The sequence below is a fragment of the Oryzias melastigma genome, linkage group LG3 (genome assembly GCF_002922805.2).
Source record: "Oryzias melastigma strain HK-1 linkage group LG3, ASM292280v2, whole genome shotgun sequence".
Taxonomy (NCBI): domain Eukaryota; kingdom Metazoa; phylum Chordata; class Actinopteri; order Beloniformes; family Adrianichthyidae; genus Oryzias; species Oryzias melastigma.
In genome coordinates, this window is record NC_050514.1 from 25467026 (window position 1) to 25488766 (window position 21741).

The following is a 21741-nucleotide window of genomic DNA, read 5'->3' on the forward strand; positions in this document are numbered from 1 at the left end:
GAAAGATGGAATGAAAGAGCTGTGTTTTGGACCCCGTGCATTTACAGGTTTTTTATTGCAGCTGCAAAGTTAATTTAATAGCAGAATAATGAAATAAAAAACTCATTCAGTGTTGGGTGTCTGGTTTGGCTCAAACCATTAAACACAGCTAAGCTCACTGGCTCAAAGCTAAGCAAAGCCTTGATTAAAAATTAAAGATAATACTTTTGACCTAATTCTGAGACTTTTTACCATAACACATGTCCGCATAAATAAAAAAAGTATTCAAGTAAATACTTCAAAATTAACTTGGCAACATTGAAAAGTACATATTAAAGTCCCCTCTTTTAAGTTGGTGTAAAAGTTATGCTGTTTTTATCCCAAAAAAACAAAACCAAAAAAAAGTGTAGTTTCTTTAGAGCAGCAACAGTTCACTAAAAATTTGCCTCTGAGTTGAGGGGGAAACTACACATCATCTATTTGTTTGTTTTATCCCACTAGCTTACAGCCCCAAACAACCTCAAGCTAACATTAGCTGTGAAACCAAAATGGTGAGCACTATTGGAGCTATCCAGCCGTACAATTTTAAGTCAGATCTCAGCTCAGAAGAGGAAAATAAAGACGTAAATGGATCTATTTGTCTGCAAGTGATCAGAATGGAGTAGGAGCTTGTGGCCTGCCAATTGTGGCGTCTACATCCCTGCTACTAGCTTTTTGCCGTTGTATTTTTTTATTTTTATTTTTTTGTCTACCCCAGATTTATGATTTAACTGCAGAAATACTCAAAAATCCAACTTTAATCCTAATTTTCTTTATATATGGGATCCATTATTTTTAAATTGTGACAGGAACATAGTTTATTTTATTGAAATTTTATTTTATTTTATCAGTGGGTCTTTAAATAAATCGTTTTAGTTGAGAAATTCAGGAGAAAACTTATAAATCTTGTCAATCTGAGGCATTCTTCTGAAGCAGCATGTCTGAAGAGTAAAAGGTTTATGTAACTGTTACAACATGTTGACCTAGCTTGATACAGGGAAGAATAGGTCAAAAAATGTGAATCATTAGCATCTGTATGCAACCTCCTCCCTTAAGTATAGTTCATTTTCTCAGAATAGTGAAATACAAGTTGTGGGAATCAGTTATTTATTTTTTTTTAGCATGGAAGTGGGCGTAAACCTGTTTGTTTGTCTGTATCAATTAATCCTGTGACAGACTGGCATCATGTTCACATTGCACAGCACCTCTCACATTCTGCTATTCACTCCAGGAACGTGATAAAGGCAGGATAAATAGCACAAGGCAATGGGCCAAAGCAGACTGACAGTGCTTGTTGGCTTATGTACAAATGTAGCACAATATAACAAGAAAAATGTCACATTGTATGATGATGTTGATAAATTATTTGTCGGATTAAGCAAGATTTTGGAGGTGAATTCTGGGTGTGACTTTCTAAAAAATGTGAATGCTCAGAAATATGTCAGAATTATTTCACTACTCAGTACATAGTGAACTATATTTGCCAGTTTGTAGTGCTGTCCGAATCTACAATACAACATCAAGGGCGCTAGAAATTTCCCAGAATTCTCTCCCAAAAACCAGTGTGGATTGTTGTTCACTACATTGCCAAATATGGACCACAATGAATTGGGTTTGAACTTAAAAAAAAAAAAAAAAAAAGTTTAAATGTATTTTTTGAATAAACCATCAACGTTTTCTTAATCAGAACACAATGGATTCATAAATAGATGTTGTAAAATGCTCTTATTGATTAGATTTTGTCTTTGTGTAATCAGTAATGTCATACTTCCTGTTTAAAAAAAAAAATAGTTAGCATGGTGAACGAATTGCTTTTAAAATCCAGAGCACTAGATAGTCCTCGCACTTTATAGGTTTTTATTAGTTAGGGGTGAAATTTGAACTTCTTTTTAAAAGCAATGCACGGAAGTTTCTTTCATAATAAAACACAGTGTGTTAAATAAGATCCTCCTGCTGCAATAGATTTACTTGAATTACAAATATAAGAAAACCAAGTCAAACTTCTCCACTATTAAAGTTAAAGTTATATTCCCATTAGTTGTCATGCACATATAGGTGTGAAATTTGTTCTCTGCATTTGACCCATTCCCTGGGGGAGCGGTGAGCTGCAGACACAACCGCAGACTGGAGCCATTTTGTTGTTGATTTAACAATGTTCTTTATTTCTTAATTTTTAGTTGACATGTTTTGCTGAATTTGTTAATTAAAAAAGAAAAAAATCGAATGACACTACCACTTGATGATGTCATCAACATTTGCTGGTCAGCTACATTACCGCGTGGCTTCCAGTGCTTGGAAAATACTTAACATTAGTTTTCAACATCAGCCACAAGAGTTAACCATTAAAAAATATTTCAGTCACCCCTTTCGCTTCGAATGCTCCAAGGGAGAAGCTGTAAGGGAAGAATTCGGATTTGTCCATAGTTATAATTTTTTTAAGGCTACTTTTGGATTGATCTTGCTCAAGCTTTCAATGAGGAGATTTGAATTATCTACAGTTAGGAATCCAAACAATTGTCACTTGGCAATTCTTTGTACAATATTTATGTGCATATTGTTGTGCTTTTCAACTAAATTCTCTTTTTGTCATCTTCTCCTCCACAGCTGGATTTGTGAAGTCACCACTGTCCGAGACCAAGCTTACAGGGGACACCTTTGAGCTGTACTGTGAGGTGGTCGGGAAACCCCCTCCAGAGATCCAGTGGTGGTACTCTGAAGTCAACCGAGCTGATTCTTTCAAGCAGCTGTGGGACGGAGCACGCAAGCGCCGGGTAGCCATCAACACTGCCTACGGTACCAACGGGGTCAGTGTTCTCAGCATGACTCGCCTCACACTGGAGGACTCTGGGACCTATGAGTGTCGCGCGAGCAATGACCCCAATCGCAATGACCTCCGACAAAATCCTGCCATTACCTGGATCCGCGCCCAGGCCACCATTACAGTTCTACAAAGTGAGTGGTCTATGTGCTGTGATCGTTAGATGATCAACCAACGAGCATCCCTCCCTAGTCTGTTAAGATCTTCCAACAATCCACACACACCTCAGCAGTCACTGGCAAGATGAAGAAAAAATTTAATCTTAAATGATTAAAGTTAAAGTTTATTTAACGTAAAACAACATTTTAAATTACTTATGCCAGTGATTGCAAAAAGTGTGTTTTGATTATTTTAATCAAACTTTTATGTTGCTTGCGTAAATTCCTAGAACTCCCTAACAATTCCTTGACCACAAACCCTGGACTTTCATTCAGTCCCTACCTTTGTTTCACCCTCCAAACCTTTTCTTTTTTAGTATGTCTTACTCCTTTAAGGATCTCTGTTTTTTGTACCATTTTTTTTTTATGTTCCTCGAGTCTCCCTTTGTAACATATCCCTCCACCATGGTGTCTCCTGCATTACATTGATTGTTTTATTTACTTCAAAGCCGTGCATGTCAGCTAAATGCAGTGGAAACCCAGTGGTTCTTTGAAGTAATGCCGTTTTTTGATGTTGTTGTCTCACTCCGGGCACAGTGTAAATGGGATTGTAAGAAGACACAAGTAGGGATCCGTTAAGGTGCACCACCGTGATTCCTGCTGTCAAATCTTTCCCTCCAAAAAGTAAACGTTAACCGTTTTTAAATTTAGGTGTGGCAATCCAATAAAGGACAGAACCACACAGGGGCCTGGAGTGTCTCCCTTTTTTTGTTCTTGCATGTGCACCTTGTCACTTTGTGCATTCTCAGCCACTTAAGTGTGCCTTTAGCTTTATACTCATAAACATTTAAACAAAGTAGGAGTAATGTGGGCTCTTCTAGTCCCGAAATAAAGGAACTTAAAAAATTGGGTTAAGTGAGGCTTTGAAAAGTAAAAAAAAGACTTCTGATCAAGCATATTTCAGCTATGGCATATACTTTTTCATCACCAATAAGAACATTTTCTCAATATGTATATTCTGGGAGTGCTATTTATCCACACAAACAATATATGTGGATGTTTAACATTCAAAAGGTATTGCACACTTGTTTGTATGTGATATTTGAAGTTTGTTAGAGTTGATAAGATAAGATTTCAGTTTTTTTGAAATCTTGTACTTTGAATTTCTGATTCATAAGAACAATTGGAACAAGTCATTTTCACGCTGTACAGTGATGTGGCAGACAAGCTTTTTTCTTATCTGTTCCTGTGATCTCATGAGTATAGATTAATTATTTTTCAGCTAATGGTTTTATCATTAGGTTTCCACTTGAGTTGACTGTAATTTCATATCCTGCTGAAGGGCTTCTTAGGTTTCTTGTAAAACAAAAAAACTCAGACTGGGGAAATATTTCTCAAAGCCTTTTTTGACAAAAACAAAGTACTGCATTTATAATCATCTTGTCATTGTTTTCTGTGTAAAAAAATATTCCAAGGTCTTAGTCTCACTTAGAATTTAAAGGGCCTGTATTTTTCTAAATCAACTTTTTTGAGCTTTTAAGTGTATTAAAATGTTGGAGAGCACTCCCCTCCAACTGTGCTCTTTGAGCACCAGCCCCTTCCAATCCATGAAAATGAGCTGTGAATTTGCCATGTGGTGAAAGAGGGGCGGGGCACGCGAATCGCATTTCGTGTGAAAGCACTTTCAGCTGCTTCAAGGCCAGCCCGCCGATGTCCCGCGCTCCAGAGCCATACACCCCACCGCGATTGGTTCATTTCGGTCTTGTGGGCCGCACTAACATTATTCTTTCATATGAAGACGGGGGCCGCAAATGATCATTCCAGGGGTCGCAGATGACCCGCGGGCCGCAAGATTGAGCCCCTTGCTCTATTTTCATAATTTGCACTTCATGAGATTTGAACTGTTTCTTTTTTTTTTGGTTGTTTGTTTGTTTTGTTAACTCATTTCCTTACTTTTTGGATTTCTTTTTGGCCCACTGTTGCTGAATTGCACCAGAGTTCCCTTGCAAGTGAATTGGCCCTCCAGTTTTCAAGTGACTCAGGATTATGTGGTTCATACCTGAGGTTCTATAAGTTTTCACCTTTGTGAAATAGCATAGAAACAAACTCTGGCGTGAAGCAAAAAAAACAGTGTTTAGTTATACTTATATTTGATGCTGTAAAACTGTACAATATTATTTTGTATTTTTGGTACTTTCATACATTTTTACCACTGAATCAACGCCCACACAAGCAGCTAATACTGAGTTTTTAATGCTCTCTTTTTAACATATTTTTTTTTATTTTTCCAACATTTTCTAAACCACATTAGTCCAGAGCTTGATCATTTTCTCTATTCAAAGCACAACATTTTAAAATGTACTTTTAAATAAAATGTTTAGTACCAAATTAGGCAGTAGCTAATTTAGTAATAATTGTTATTTTACATAAATACAACAAATGTGCTTTTAGTAGTGCAACTAGACCATTCTTTGCAGATGCCAGTACTCTTATCAGTCATTTCTTAAAAAGATTTTTTTGAAGAAAAAAATAATATTTAGAAAAATTAATAATCTTCATCAGTTAGACTACTCAAGATAAACAAAAAATCTTTATTATTAACTATCTAAAGCACAAATTTGCCACTCTAAATAAGAGTAAAGACAGTTATCTATGTGGTACTTGTTGTTTAGTAATGTTCCACAGGGATACGGGGATGTTCTCTTCAACCTTCAGTCCAGCATCATATCTGTTGTGTCCTACAAACAACCTTCTGCTTAAATTGCAGTTTTTTTCTAAATGTTAATTTATGTACCTCATGTTGAGTATGTGCGCATGTCTGAGTGATACTATTAATAGTAGATGTAGCTCTGCTTTGTCAGGAAAAGAGATTTGTAAGAGGTGGGGGAGGGGAGAAATATCCCCTTAGCGTTTCAGCGGCCAGATCTACAGGAAGAGGTTGCTGTGAATGCTAAAAGAAGTCAACTGCGAGTCTCGGTAGCCTCTCTTGCCCCTTTGTGATTCCTGCTTTGCTAGTGGCTTTGCAGCAGCGGTCTGTAGTAGGATTATGACGCTCCTTCTCTCCACTCCTCCCCTCGGGAGCTCCGTTTGAGCCACGATTGGGCCGCCCTGAAGGAGGGGGAGGGGCAATGCCGTTAGGACTTCCTGTTCACAAATCAAAGGCAGAGCAGAGGGCACCTTGCTGTTGGATGACACCCACTGCCTCCATGATCATCTTTGAGAACCAGACCCTGGTATTGTTGTATAACCAATAGCAAAGGTCTGTTTAGTGTTACATCATCAGCCAGGGGCAGCCATTCATTTCAACTTTGTTTAAATCAGCTCCATCTGAAGAATGTGAGCCTGGTACTCCACCCACAAAACTCCAGCCTTAGTGGTTGATGGAAACAGAATAATGTGTACAATGTTGGGTGATGAAGCAAAATTCAAGGGACTGAAATCTGGACATGCGTCTGTGTTACTGAAAAAAAAAATAAATAAAAAAAATCTCCTAAATATGTATAAATCAGAACAGTTATAAACTATAGCTGAAAAGAAACATTTGTTTTGAAGATTTGATACAAGTTATTTTATGGTGCTTTTATTTATAAAATCCATCAATAGATCTGAAAATACGGTAATGTATAAAATCGCATATTTTATTTGGGGTCTTTGCTTTAGACTATTTAGAGTTGGCTTGAACAATTGCTTTTTTTGGTACCTACGAAATTTGAATTTCATCCTTTTTTGTCATCAATTCATCTTTTCTTGCTCTGTTCTGTGCACAAATTTGTGAAGCCTTTCCCAGCTACAGGGTATCCCCTGGATAGGTTGCTAGTCCATCACAGGGCCACACTCACAGCTAATGAACCACTCAGTTAAGACCAAATCCAATGAAAATTTTATTTTTGGTGTTTTTGACCTGTTGTGGTGGCATTTTTCTGATGATGGTGGGCGGTTTATTTGGTTCTTTAAACATTTCAAACATATTAAACATTTTATTACATTTTTGCCACATTTAAACAATGCTCAAAATAGTGTTTCTGAGTAACTCTTAATTTAAATTGCTGTAAATCAGAAACAAGCAAAAACAAATTTATTGTATTGATTGTGTGGATGTTTGTTTTCTACGTAAAACCCCAAAATGGTCGTAGAAACTTGTGCGGCGATGCATAAGCGCAACCGTTTTGAATGCAGAAGTACCAAATGGGTATATATGCGTGTTTATAGATACTTGTCATTCAAAGTGGTAGCCTAAACGCAGATTGCCGAGGGTAAAGTGAACGTAGCTTTAGAAGACAATGCTAACCTTAAGGTGCATTCACACTGAACGCGATTAGCCCAACAAATTTGTGTGCCCTACCCCTCTTTCACTGCGCAGCGGATTCACTGCTCGCCTCCTACCTGAGCTTGATGCCGCGGCTGCATGTAGAAGAATGTTTTGTTTAGGATGATCACTATTTAGAATGTATGGAAGACACAGATGATATTGAGAGATCAGGTTTATTTATTGTGAATAGTTCTACATTCTTTCTCTCTCCATATGCTGTGTCTGTATGACAGCCGCCTCCACTGTGTTTCTGTGTCCCTGTGGCTGAGCTTTAAGGCTCACTGTCTAGTATTAACCGGGGGGGGGAATTAGGAGACCTTTTTTCTTTTTTTAAAATGTTTTGATTAGGCCCAACCTGGCACCCTGCACGGCTCTGACTGCTGGCATATCGAACAAGTGAGCTCTGCCGCAGAAGCAAAGGCAGACGATCTGTCCAGAGTCTAACCCACCTTCGCCCTAGAGTAGCCTGATGAGCTCTGCAACCACATGGCTCCAGCGGGTTAAGGAAATAGATGGAAGTTCAGGACAAAAACACTCCCTGGATTGGTATTCTACCCGCTGATTGAGTCACTGAAAATGTCACATGCTGAAAGCTTTCCTAATTAGCAGATGCGACTCGGTGACCATAGACCGCTTATAAAAGGGCCAAACTTCAGATATTTAAATTGTGGTTGTGCTGCCCAATTCGCGCCTCACCAGTCAAATCATGCTGCTGCCAGACCTTCGCGCCGCATCTTTCGCTCAAACCGCCCCAATTCAGGCTGCCTCTGCCATGCGGATCGCATTCGTTGTGAGTCCACCTTTACACTCCTCTTGTTTGCCACTGATCATGTAAAGGAAATGCATCTGTCCTCTCAGCTTCAACTGTTTATATAATCCCTAAATGATGCTCATTCATCAGTTTTAAGTAACTACTGCTAGAAGTTTCTTGTAAATCTACTTTTATAACAAGTCAAAGAAATTGACTTCTTTAAACAATTTTACAACAACACAATGACATGATGGCACCGTCAACTGATCTAACATTTATAAATGCAAACAAAATGCCAAAAAAAAAACAGGATAAATCACTCTTCGGGTTCAAGACTTATGGAATAAAGCAGCAAAACAAACATTGATTTGTTAGGATTTAGCAAAGTATGGGATTGTGAGAGTTAATACCATCATGTCACAGCTAAAAGGTCCCGATTGAGATCAACAGAATTAAGTCAAATTTTATACTAAGATAGGAAGGTAAGCAAAAACCCCTGCAGTACCTTGGTGTGTACCATAAAATAGTGCCCTCTGAGCATTTCTGAGCATTGTTGGATTATCTACCAAGCCAGTGTTTATTTTGTGACTTCAGCAGTAAAATTTTCAATTGATCTTTCTGCCCTCACCTGGAAGAAGACATTGGGTTCTCTCGCAAAGAAAATTGAAGAAACATGCTGTTGGGGCGTAATAAGCATCACAGTGCAGGTGCGGCAATCAGCCCAGTGTGACCCAAGGCTGGAAAGAAAAGGGACTGAAATAGAGGAACACAGAATCCATCCACAACCCAAGAGGAGAAAGCCAAAAAGCACACAAATAGAAAAGGGAAAAACACCAACTTCATTTGTTTCATATCTTGTTGGTTTTGCACAGTAAAAGCCAAATTTTCATCATTTGAACTCTAGTTGGAAATGGATGAAATTAATAATAATTTAGAACTCTCAAACTGATTAAAGCAATATGGCAATGGGAAATATTTTTTATAATTATGGATCCAGCAAGCATATTAAAACACATTTTTTAAAAGTCTAAAAAATAAAAGGTACTAAAATTTCTATCTAATTAAAGCAACATTAACATTCCTGCTGCAACCTAAAGAATAAATACAAATGTTAAAAAAATTCTAAAGACACCGTCTAATTTATTCATTTCTTTAGTGCAGATAGAAATTTTTCCGAGGCATACGTGATCTTGTTTTTCTCTTTATTTATTTGTTGTGTGAACTTCTCTTCACAGGCTTCCTCCTACACAGAACATTTATAAACAGCACGCTGCCTACAGCTACTACAGCATGGGAGGAAGCATTATAACAGATCTGAGCCCTAATTCTGAGATCATGTTTGATGCTCTTTTGTTTTCCAGAACCAAAGATCAATGCCTCTGAGCACGTCATCCTGTCGCTGGACTCCTCGAGCAAACCGGTCGTCATGAGCTGTAACCTCACCACTGCCCACTGGCCACACACGTACAGCTTCTGGATGAAGAACGGGCAGGAGATCTCAAACTCCCGAACAGACCTGAGGACTACAATTTTCAGGTGACCAGAAGTTTCAAGAGGAAAATTCCTCCTCCACTTGTTGAAGGAGGGATATCATTAGACTCAAGACTTCGCATCAACAAGAGTCTTGCGATGCGATATGCATCATGATACAATATAAATTGCAATATAACCCAAGACGGCATCAGAGACATTATTTTACTGCTTTTTAAAAGTACGACTCAGACTTTGTCAGAGTTTTGGTACCAATACCAAGTTAAAATTGAGTTCTAATCGTCTGATTGAGCTCTGTAACGATAACAATATCCGTAAGGCTAATAATGGGTGAAGATCTTAGGTTTTATGCGGTTCCGCTGCCAACACGGTTCTATGGTTTTGGTTCCTAATTGTTGCCAATTTTGGTACTTCAGTAATATAAATAATGTCTACATCTTTCCAAGTCAACACATTTTGATTCCCAAGTCACAAATTGACGCATGGTTAAGACCGCCGCGTAAAAAATCGATGTTTTGAGTGTTGTTTTTTGATGTCCTGCCTGTTCCTATTAGATCAGAGCTCCACAACCTCTGAGCCGTAAATGATGACCTCCTCCCCTCTTTCGCAGAAACCGCCGCTCTTTTGCCGCACACCGCTCTCATGCTCGCCTCGTCATTGGCTTCATATGAGCCCGCCCACTATCGCAGGAGAAACAAAGGGATTGGGTAGAACTTGAAAGTACTGAAGAGAGTAGAAGTTATTGATATGTCCAAAGACAAATAGATGCTCAATGAAACTTAGCACCGAAATCCGGCACGTTTGGAGCAGCTTGTTTCGGTTTCGATATAACTGCGTAAATTATAACGGTTAATACTTGGAACTGAACTTTGGTGCCTAATCCTAGATCTAACACAAGATCTTCTTGTTGTTTTTGTGTGGTGTATAACTGCTAATATAGGTTAGGTATGGTGTGCTGCCAACTAGATGCTGAACACGTTTGCTTATAGGTAAAGTCGTGACAGCATTTTAAATCGATACAAGTATCGCCAAACGAAGCATCGCGATATTTCATTGAATCAATATTTTCCTACATCCCTGTTAAATAGTAAATCCTGTCTCCACAAGTTCTAAAGAATTTCTTGAAGGACAGAAAAAAGGGATTACATGAGAGTTGACAAAGAGGCAATCTACAATTTTCCATCCTTTATCACCATTAGAGCTGCTTCCTTCATCCATTTTTTAAATCCCTTTGGAGATCAGTGGGTTGCTGGAGCCTATCTCAGCTACTGTTGGGCAAAGGTGGGGTAAATCCTGGATGGGTATATTCATCAAATCTTTTAAATATACCCACTCTTGTCTTCTACCCATATCCACATACTTTACAATATTATTGCAGGTTGAAGGCAGGATTGCTCATTTTTGCTGCGTCAAAAGTGCTGTGCAGAGGAGCTCTTTTCAAGGAAAGCCAAAAATGTTTGAATAATTAATGGGGATTTGTGTTGTTCCCACAAATAGAAGAACAGTAGATGAGTGTTTTTTGAAACGTACACTTCTGGCAAATAAAATAAAGACTTAAAAAGTGTGATGCTAAATGAAGAGGCCTAATTTATGACTGATGTCCTCATTAAGCTTTTTACTGCAGTTCTTAGTAAAATCTAATGAATTCTTGAATTTCTGTATCATCTATGGTTAAAAACACACAAAAATCTGCACATAAGCAACATTTATTTTTTTTATACATTTACTTGTGGTTTGTGCAAAGGAAGAGAGCCAGTTAATCATTGTTAAAAATAACCACAAGGTTAGAAATTGTAAATAAATGTTTTTTGCTGTTATTTTTTGCTTTTTTACTCAATTTTTTTATGATATTTTTTTAAAACATTTTTTCAGTAAATATAATTTAACTTTTTTATTTATATGCATGCATTAACATTAACAAATCAAAAAAAATTGTAAATATATATATGTTATCCAAAGTTCCAAAACGATGTTGGGTTTTTCTATGTGCAGTATTGTTGAAGCACAAAGCTCCTGTCCACTTCCACACACACACAGCTTCAACTCTTACTAGCCACTAGACCGAACCAGTTGGTCACTTCCTTGTCACATTGCATCTCCGATCCTCTGAACCTCAGAGCTGAAATGCCTGAGGAGAGCTGCTGTTTTGTAATATAAAAGCTTAATTTGTCTCCCATGGACTTGCAGGTCCTTCAGGCTTTCACTGCTTTAGTCGAAGCTAATTACTTGCACTAAATTGAGAACAGATGCCTTAATGTGCTTGCCCCCTTGCAGACCAGGTAGGTGACTGGTAGTTTATTTTCCCTGGAATCATACTTTCCTTGTGTTTCATGTCTGATTGCAGCATCAATAAACCACGGGCGGATGATGCAGGGAAGTACATGTGTGTTTACACATTTGAGATGGCACCAAACGGAAACGCAACGATTGAAGTAAAAGGTAAGATCTTGTTTTTTTTTGCCAGAAATTCTAAGAAACCGTTTCTTGAATTAATTTAGCTTGCGTTGACACATTGATGTTATCTAACGCTTGCATCGAGTCAAAATGTCGGGAGCTGTTTGAAGAGTGTCCTCGTTGACAAAGATGCTTCCGCTCATCCAGTGGAGTAGTGATGACAGGGAGAGTTCCTGAGGCGGATTTCCATCCAAGATGAGAGTGGAGCAAAATAGACAGACTGTACATACTCTTAAAAACTCAAGTCCTATGTAGGAAATATATATTAAAATGATAATATTTGCACATTTATATATATATATTTTAATGATTCTGACCAGTAAACTATTGTTTGGTTTCATTCGGGCAAACGGCGAGATCATCAGCTAGAGTGAGTAGTCCTCTCTAAGAAAAGACGAGTCGAACTCTCTTTGTGTGGCGCAAAAGCCAATTTGGAGTGGTAAATTGCCGCGGTGCAGACTGAGCATGCCCCTGCTTCTTACTCTGCGGCTGTCTTCAAGCGCTGGCTGATTGCATAACATAGATGATGACCGTGTGTGCTCTGCTTCCCCTGGATTGTGAGATGACAGCATTCATCGCCGTTTCAAACTGTCGTCGGGCTGTGGCGCAGACTTGCAAATGCTGGTAACGAAATGGATGATGCACGTGAAAAAAAGTAAAATAAAATATAAAAATCTGACAGGAAAGAAGAAATTTGATTTATGATGAGATTAAACAAAAGACTGCATTTAATCTTTGAATATTTGTTGCTGTTATTTTGGTTTTTGAGGCATTTGAGGTCTTTTTGTGACCCAGGTAGCAAGCTCGTTGTTAAAGCACGCCAGCTTTGCACTGTGCGTCTGGCAGCAGTTCCCTGAGATCCTTCGCCTACAGTGTCCTTGGCACGCTCATCCTTGCAGGACTCGGCTCAGAGGCAACAGATGGAGGGTTCTGTGATGTTGTAGGATTAAGGCTCTGAATGCGGTCCTAGTCATCTCTGTGGCAGAACTGAAGTTTATTGTCTGGATTCAGATTAATGAAATGTTTGGGAGTTCATAGCCATTACATTTATTAAATTGAAAGCACATTTTTGTGATTACAAAGCATATTCTGTGCAGTTTTTCATTTTAAGATAGAGTTTTTAAATCTTTTTTTATTTAATAAAAATTTTACCTGGACAGAACTGATTTGATTTAGCAGCTTCTTTACCGACCACCTTAAAAAATCTCTTGGACAGCTTGGCCCTTGCTCCGTTTCCCCTCATCCCGCTCAGATTCATGTGTCACTCGAGCGCTGTCTCACACACGGAGATTAATAATCAGAGTCAGGAGTGTGAAATGGAGGTTTCTTCCTGTTTTAGCACCACTCCGAGGCCTGTCTGTGCGCTGTCAGTCACACACTGACATAATACAGTCAGGATGAGGCACGGATGAGCTTAGCCACTCCCGTGTTCAGGGAGCACGTGCGCACCATAATTAGAGTGGCGTGATGTCACGGAGGAGCTCAGACCCCCCCGCCCTGCACTGCTAACCAGGCGCAGCTGAAAAATGCCCACTCCAGGCTTCTCCCTTATCTGTCTCAGTAGCATGAAAGGAATTATTGTAATGTTGAAGATGAGTGGAAAGCAGGAGTTATCTTTCTCGTGCTGTGCAGAATTAAATAAAGAGTCCGTCTCACACAAATGTAGACTCTTCTGGTGACGGGTCAGTAGGAAGTTGGGCAAGATTTTTTTTTTTTTTTTGACTCCATAACCTCTGCTTCATTTTCATTATCAGCACATTCACTGATCACAGCTCATAATGTAGTGGATTAGAACTACTTTCCACCAGTGTGTTTTTGAGGAATTCACTGAAGAATTACCCTGACTGGGAACATCTGGAGGAATCTTTTCCTCCAGCTGGTTCCCTCCCACTGATGTTTCTTTTTTACAAAAGTTAGACACAGAAACCAAAACAAGTACACATCCAGGATTTTTTTTCTTTAAAGATTACAGTCTAATATCCCAGAATGCCACAGTGCTGCAACTTGAAATAATAAATGATAATATTAACTGTATTTTTAAAGTGCTTTTAAAAGATACTCAAAGACGCGTAAAAAAGCAATTTTTTTTTTAGCAAATTCACCAGCAGGATTTGTAATTAAGAGGCAGCAGCGTTTTTTTTTTTTTTAAGTTATTTATTTAATTTAATAACAATACATAACATCAATATAATGCAAAATTAAATTATAATAGTTAATAGATGAAAAGACATAAACTTATATTGCTAAATCAACAAAAGTAAATCAAAGTACATCAAACAAAGAAAATGATCTTTACATAAGTATTAAACCCGGCCTGCATTTTAAATAAACATATTAACATAAATACATACACATTTACATTAACAGTTATCTACTCAAACCCTCATATTTTCCTTTACAAGGTTGAGTAACAATAAATACTTACAAAGAAATGTACATATTTTCTATCATTTGCTTAACTTCTAACCTTTAGCAATACTTTTAAAGGCAGCAATTGTTTTTGTATTTTTAGTTTCTTTAGTAGTTTATGACCGTATACTGAGAAAAAGTAAAACAAAAACAAAAAAATTCTCTAAAAGTTGACATCAGTCAGTGGCTACCTGGGTACATTTTGAGTTCATGCGGCGGCGGTCCATTGACAGGCGGGGATGACACTTTTACAAACTGCCGCCGTCTACATTCATGATCATGTCAACAGTTTTCAAAAACTCTGGCATGAAATCTTTAAGATTCTACCAATCCCTCCCCATCATGCAATGGTAGTTGGATTTCTGAATGTAGCCTAAATTATTTTTAAATAAGTCAAATCCATGATATTTAACCTTAAGAGAAGTTAAATATTCAGGATGTATTAGAGACGCCACATTTTGTGAATGTTACACCATAGAACCAAATCATGGGCACATGTTCCATCCCTGCTACAAACCAGTATGTTTACGGATTTATCATGTATTATTTTACTACGTTACACCAGTGCTAGTATAGGCCAATTGAAAATGTTCTTTCCTATTACCAAATTACAAAAACAGATTTTTCTGAATTTTTTCGGGTTTTTGTTGTAGTTTTCCAATCCACAAGTTATATATTGAACCAAAACATCCAGGAATTTTTAAAAACTAATTTTTAATTTAATTGAATCAAGTCATGTGCACTAATTTTTAACCTTTCAAATGAGTTAAATATTTAGTAGGAATTAGGCTTGCCACAATTCTCAGGTTAAAACCGAATTGTGTACGATTTTTCTTCATTGTTAATTATGAAATTTTAAATTCATTATAAATTCGAATTTTTTTTTTTGTTTGTTTTATAATACAAAAAAATGTATATCGAACCAAAACAATTTGAAACCTTTCAGTATTTTTAGAAAATACATTTTAAATCAGTCATATTAAGTTCTGTCCATTGATTTTTAACCTTTTAGAGCAGTTAAATATTCAGTATATATTAGAGATGTCGTGATTCTTGGCTTAGAACTAAACTATATGCTACACCATTGAACCAAATCATGGGTAAAGGGAATCCTTGCATCCCTGCTGCACCAGTATGTTTACATTGAAAGTGCAAAGAAGGATTTGTTATGTATTATTTTATTTCAGTATACCATAAGTCAACTGAAAGGTTTTTCTTCCTTTTTACTTGCTTGTTTTCAAATTACAGGAAAAAAAAATGAAAAACATTTTTTTTGCTGTTGTTTTGTGATACACAAATTATATGTTGAACTGAAGCAAATTGAACCCCAAAAATTGAGGTTTAAACAGAATCATGGCATCCCAAATGAAATCTAACTAAATCTAAGATACACATCTTCACAAAAATGCCTCTAAAAAAAAAGAAATAGAACTGAAGTGTAGTTTGTCTTTTTTTTTTGTCTCCCTAATTAATCTTATTTTTCTTCTACCTTTACAGCAAGACCTGAGATCATTAGTCACAAGAGAAGTGAAAATAAAAACGAGGGGGAAAATGCAACGTTGTACTGCAAATCTGTGGGTTATCCACATCCCACTTGGATATGGCGAAAAGTAGACGGAGCTTTCTATGAGGTGAGTGCCCTCACAATACCAGCACGCAAAACCCCAACTGGCTGTGTGTCATTTACCGTCAGAAATTATGGCTGTCTTTCAGGACATTGATAATTCCACTGGACGCTTCTTCATCACTAACAGAGACAATTACACAGAGCTCAACATCCTAAACCTGGATATAACCACAGATCCTGGATTATACCAATGCAACGCCACCAACCGGATCGGAAACACTACCAGGGAGACGATACTACGAGTGCGAAGCCATCTTGCGCCACTTTGGCCTTTCCTGGGAGTGCTAGCAGAAATTATAATCCTGGTGGTCATTATTGTGGTGTATGAAAAACGCAAGAAGCCAGATGACTTTGCTGACGGTAAATACAAGAAAACACTTTTCTTTAAGAGCAAATATGACAAATAAATGAAGAGTTAATGTCCAAATATGTTCATTTAAACTACATGAAAGCTTAAATTGCATTTTTTTCTTAATCCTTTAACACCGGAGTTGTTGTTGGCGACACTTAAATAACACATACTGTACATTATTAACCATTTAGGCGATGAATCAGGTGATTTTTATGTGGGAAAAAGCGGCTTTTCATATCACCTCTGAACTGATATCAACCATAACTGCGCGAAACTGCTTTTGTCTGCGACAGAATCTGCGGATTTACGTGGATTGTGTAAGCACTTTACCTCTAAAAAGTGTTACAAAACAGCTGCTTTTCTCCACTTTAGAATCTGCTGGAATCACGTTAATTGCATAAACGATTGAAGAGTTGAAAGAATGTAAATACTGGAACTAAAGGGTCTAGAAGGATTGAACCATAATTTAAAATTAGTGAAGAATTCCCTTTTTAAGTCTGATTTAGAAGAAAAATCACTATTAACTAATGCTTTTTTTTTTCTTGATACAGCCGTTTTCTTCTGTTAAAAGCATCCTACGGTTGTGGGTGTAAGAGTGCACGCAGGTCTTTAGGTGGGCACCGTCTTAAAAATCAGTTTTTTGCTCAGTTAGGCCCACGACAGCGAGAAGGCTCAACAGTGTGCTCTAGCGTTTCAGAACTGCTCCCCTCCTAGTCTGCAACCATATCTCCAGCTCTTTAAATCCAAGCTGCCACTCATCTAGCAACAAGCAATCACAAGAGCAATCCAATTTAACAATTCCCATTAAATATATATATATATATATATATATATATATATATATATATATATATATATATATATATATATATATATATGTATATATACATGCCAGTGGGGTAGAAAAACTGACTTTCCAAGAGTAAGAGTAAAAAAATGCTGGTCACTATGTTTTCTAAAATTTAGAATACTTTGGTGTTGAAAAAAACTGTCATGATGAAATAACTGTTTTTTGCAAGACAGAAAGTAATCCTGTGTTCCCGCCAGCTGCGTGTGGTACATTCAAAAACATGCAAAAACGTGGCTTCATGAGCAGCCAGTGGTGTTCACACCAGACCAGCGCCAGATGAGAGCCAGGGATGAGATACTTTGTCTTTTGTGTTTGTACTGTTTATTTGCGCTCTTCCGCCACCTACAATAGGTAGAGACTCAGAGCGAAAAGTCAAAGCGTTACAAATCCAGCAAATGTTTCTCCAGGCTTTTTCTTTTCCAAATGAGTGTAGGGAGAAATCGATTTGGCGATATATCGCGATATTTCATTTGGCGGTACTTGTATCGATTTAAAATGCTGACAAGACAATACCTTATTGGTTAAGCCACATTCATTCCTTTTTTTCCCCTCTCATATTGAAAAAACTTTGAAATAGATAAAATTGACTGTTCCCTTTAAGAAAAAATATTTCTTAATTTACCAAAAGAAAAGGAGAAAATGCTTGGGTAAAAGGAACTTGTTTATCACTTATAGTTGCAGTGCTTAATGTTGTGATCATTGAAAAAGATTAATTTTATGACTATTACAATGAAAGGGGTATTAATATTCAGGGAGACTTTCTTTCTAAGTCATACACAATAAAAATAGTGAAAAATTGTTTGTGGGACATATCACGATACTTATCGTATCGTTAGATGCATATTGTGATCCATATCGTATCACAATGCTGAGATCAAGGATCAAAAAGTTCAACCATTTCAACTTTTTGCATGCAACCTGATTGGTATGTAGAATCTGCGACTTAAAAACTTGCGTAGCAATGTGCGATAATTAATTCTGTTGTACATAGACTTCTCATTAAAAGCTTCAATGTGAGTCGACGCAGCTGGTGTGAATGCAGCTTAAGACAAATTATCTTAAAACAAAGGTCTTTTTACTTTCTTAAGATTTGTTTTTTGAAGTGTCTGCTCTGAGTTAGCGGTCTTTAGCTTAATGCAAGTGACCTATAACTTTCCCACAGGCTGTCTGTGTGCTGCATCTCTTTCCTTCATGAACAAACACCAAATTTCTATTTCTTCTTTTTTTTGCTTTGCTGCATTTATTTCTGCGTTTGCCTTTAGTGGTTGCTGCTAAGCACTTCAGCACCTGATTATTCTTCCATTCAAATCTTCTCAGTGACAAGCCTGTTTTAAACCCTGAAGCCGAACACAATAAACATGATTGATCCTCATAAGTTCATCTATTCAAAATCTGGGGAGAAGAGAACGCCGGACCTTTCTCCCAACAAAAATCTCATTTATTTCAGTTTCTCGCCAGATGAATTCTGTGGTTTTGAAATGGAAACCTGATGGATGGACTGAGGCAGAAAGAAGGAAAAACACCAACAATACGAGGTTACCCATAATTCAGCAGCTTGTAGATCTACCATCAGATAAACTTGAGTTATGTGCACACTAATGCAGTTCAGTGCTGAGAGAGCTTTTTAGAACAAAATGCCTGACATGTTTCACTTTTGGGTCAATGTTGGTCACTCTACAGAGAAACTAGAAGTTCCAACAAAGCTTCGTTTGCTTACAAAACCACAGCAGAGTTCATACATCAGTTCTTAAGTTGTCACCTTCCCATGGTAATGATCACTTTATACTAGACAGATGAATCATGGAGGTTACGGATGACTAGTAATCATTTTTACAAGTTCATATTATTTTTGTCATTCCCTATAATAGCTTTACAACTGGGTTCTGGTCCAGACTTCTTCTTTAGTGCTAGAATTTTTTTCACAGTTGTCTGCTACTGTGCTTCAAATCACTGTTCTACATACTTCATCAGTTAAAAGGCCTCGCACTGACTGTCATAACATAACAACACAAGCTAAAACAAGCTAAAATCATAATATCTCCACCTCTGTGTTTGACTGTACGCTGAAAAAAGTGAATTTTTAGTTTTCATCAAATTAAAAATTTCGGCTTCAACTCAAATATGTAATAAAAAACTAATATTTTTAATTGTAACAAATTACAGCGCTTTTGTGAATTGACCTAATATTTCACTTTTTACAGTGTAGTTATGAAGTGCATCTGCTAAGAGGCAGAGTTAGGTCTAAAACCAAAGTCAAACAATATCCCTTTACTCAAACACTGTTTTCCTCACAGATTTGTTTTGTCTTAGAATCAGTGACTGTATATGAGAATTGGACATAGTGAGTGTGATATCACTCATAGAAAAAAGCTTACTTCTGGCTCCAACCAAATTAAGTCAATTCTTTCACAATAAGCGCCTCACCATATTGGAGCCAGACGGAGTCAGTAAGCAGTGGGCACCACATGTTTTTATTGAGGCATCTGATTGGTCAGTTTATAACTTGCAAAAACATCATTAAAAAATCAGGATTAGCAAGAACATGTTAAAAAAGGTAGTTAATTCTTACACATATAATGACTGGTTATTTCTCACTACAGTCTTTATGGGACTGGCGGGCACTGCTTAGGTGTCTCAGTCCATTTCTTATATACTGTCAATGCTCAGAACATTGCCAAGTTTGATATTCGGGCAGATGTTCGGTGGGACTTCCATCCGAGGAAACCTAGCAACCATCCTGAGTATTTTTAGTCACATTTTTCATTCATATTCAACTCAACAGTTTGAAAATTATACCTGCAGGCTATCCAGATTGAAGTGCAGTGATGAGATAAAACCATAATAGGGGCTTGATGTATCTTGATGTTCTAAAAATGTAAAGATGCAAACACTTTGAGGCCGCATGTGCTGTCAGAGCGTATTTGCTGTGTTTACCTGCCTATCAAGGTGTCTGGCTTACTGCTTTTGACAGGTGTAACAAAAAAGGCACAGATGGGCATGGTCACATGGAAGCTGTGTGTTACAAACATGACATTTAGAAGCACGTTAGGTAACAGAGCGCCCTTAAAAACGGACCATATTTAACACATTGGTAGTGTTGAAAGGACAGCGATGAAAAGGTGTGATGGTAATAATGGGGTTGCCAGACTCATACAAACCTTTTACAGTTTCACTCTTTTTGTGTTTCTTACTTGGTTACTGTTTTTTTTTCCTTTTCTGATCTTTCCAAATGGCAACATAATCTAAATGGGTGGTAAGTGAGAGATCATGCATGGTTATGGTAATGTTTTGCTATGTTTTACAAGCCTACAGCTTTTCCTAAACCCTTTATTTTTAGAGGAATTACTTTTAATATGAACTAACATTTTTATTTTAGACAAGGGGTCTGCAACCTTTAACACTATAAAAGCAGTTTGGTTCAGTTTCTTACCGACCAAAACCCATCAAGAGCCACAAAGTCCCACTTTAGTGTTAAAAATACAATTTATTTATGTTTTTGTGGCCATTAAGTCATTCTTTAAGAAAATGTAACTTTTAAATATTTCCAATAATTGAATTATAACAGCAGTTATTTAATATGTGTTAGTATTTCAAGCGTTTTTTTTTGTATATAGAAAAAAAAAACGTATTTTTGTTTTTACTGCATCAGTTCCTTTCAAAATAAAATACATCCCAAATAAGATCCTCCTGCTGCAGCATTTTCTATCATTATTTTAATGTACCGTTATCATTTTTCTCCTTTTTACAATTGAATGACATGACATAATTGCTGTATAATCAATCTTTAATGTCTATACATTAAGAACAGTTTCTGAACATCAACTACACTGTAAGAAGTGAAATATTGGATGAAAAGCTCTGTAATTTGTTACATTTAAAATACTAGTTTTTATTCAATTATTTGTTTAAGTTGATTAACACATCAAATTGAAATTTTATTTTGATGACAAATAATAATTTTAAATGTAAAAAGTAACAGAACGTTTGTTAATTGATCCAACGTTTCACTTTTTACAGTGTAGACACTGTTGTGTAGCAGAAGATACGAATATGAGGTTCATGCTCATTCAAGGATAAATATCTCTGACAATATTATTAAAAATCCAACATAAATAACAAAATCTAGAACAAATGCACCCAAACTATAAACTCATTGTTTTTTCTAACTTTTAGCATTTGTCTTCAAAGCCAAATAGCCACAAAGGAGGAGCCTCAGGTTGCAGACCCTTGCTATAATCAGCTAATTTTGTTTTTTATTTTTACATTTTACGTCCAAATGTGTTTTACTTTACCCAGTTTTTAAACATGTTGGTTTCTGCAGTATGTCATGAAAACGTTCCAGACTATTATAGAGATCACAAACATTCATATCCAACAGCAATCCTTTAAAGTTCAATTAAATTAAAGGTGTTCTGAAATAAAAATGCCAGTTTTTTTAATCTGTTGTCACTTTCGATAACCCTGTTTCCTCTGAAAGGCCGTGACTGTGTTTTTACTTCTCATCTAACATGAGTGACACAGTTCTGCGCCCCCCTCCCTCTCCGTTATTGACGCTGCAAGCAAA

At 37.0% G+C, this 21741-nt stretch overlaps 1 protein-coding gene across 2 annotated transcripts in view; it reads left to right on the forward strand.

Moving 5' to 3' along the window:
* nptnb (neuroplastin b) overlaps positions 1 to 21741 on the forward strand; it is a 44291-nt gene that overhangs the window by 18837 nt on the left and 3713 nt on the right. For both annotated transcript variants that reach the window (XM_024295472.2, XM_024295471.2), the window contains exons 2-6: positions 2623 to 2970; positions 9356 to 9530; positions 11830 to 11924; positions 15846 to 15979; positions 16062 to 16335. In XM_024295472.2, coding sequence (XP_024151240.1) covers positions 2623 to 2970; positions 9356 to 9530; positions 11830 to 11924; positions 15846 to 15979; positions 16062 to 16335 — 1026 coding nt within the window. The remainder of the gene's footprint in view (positions 1 to 2622; positions 2971 to 9355; positions 9531 to 11829; positions 11925 to 15845; positions 15980 to 16061; positions 16336 to 21741) is intronic.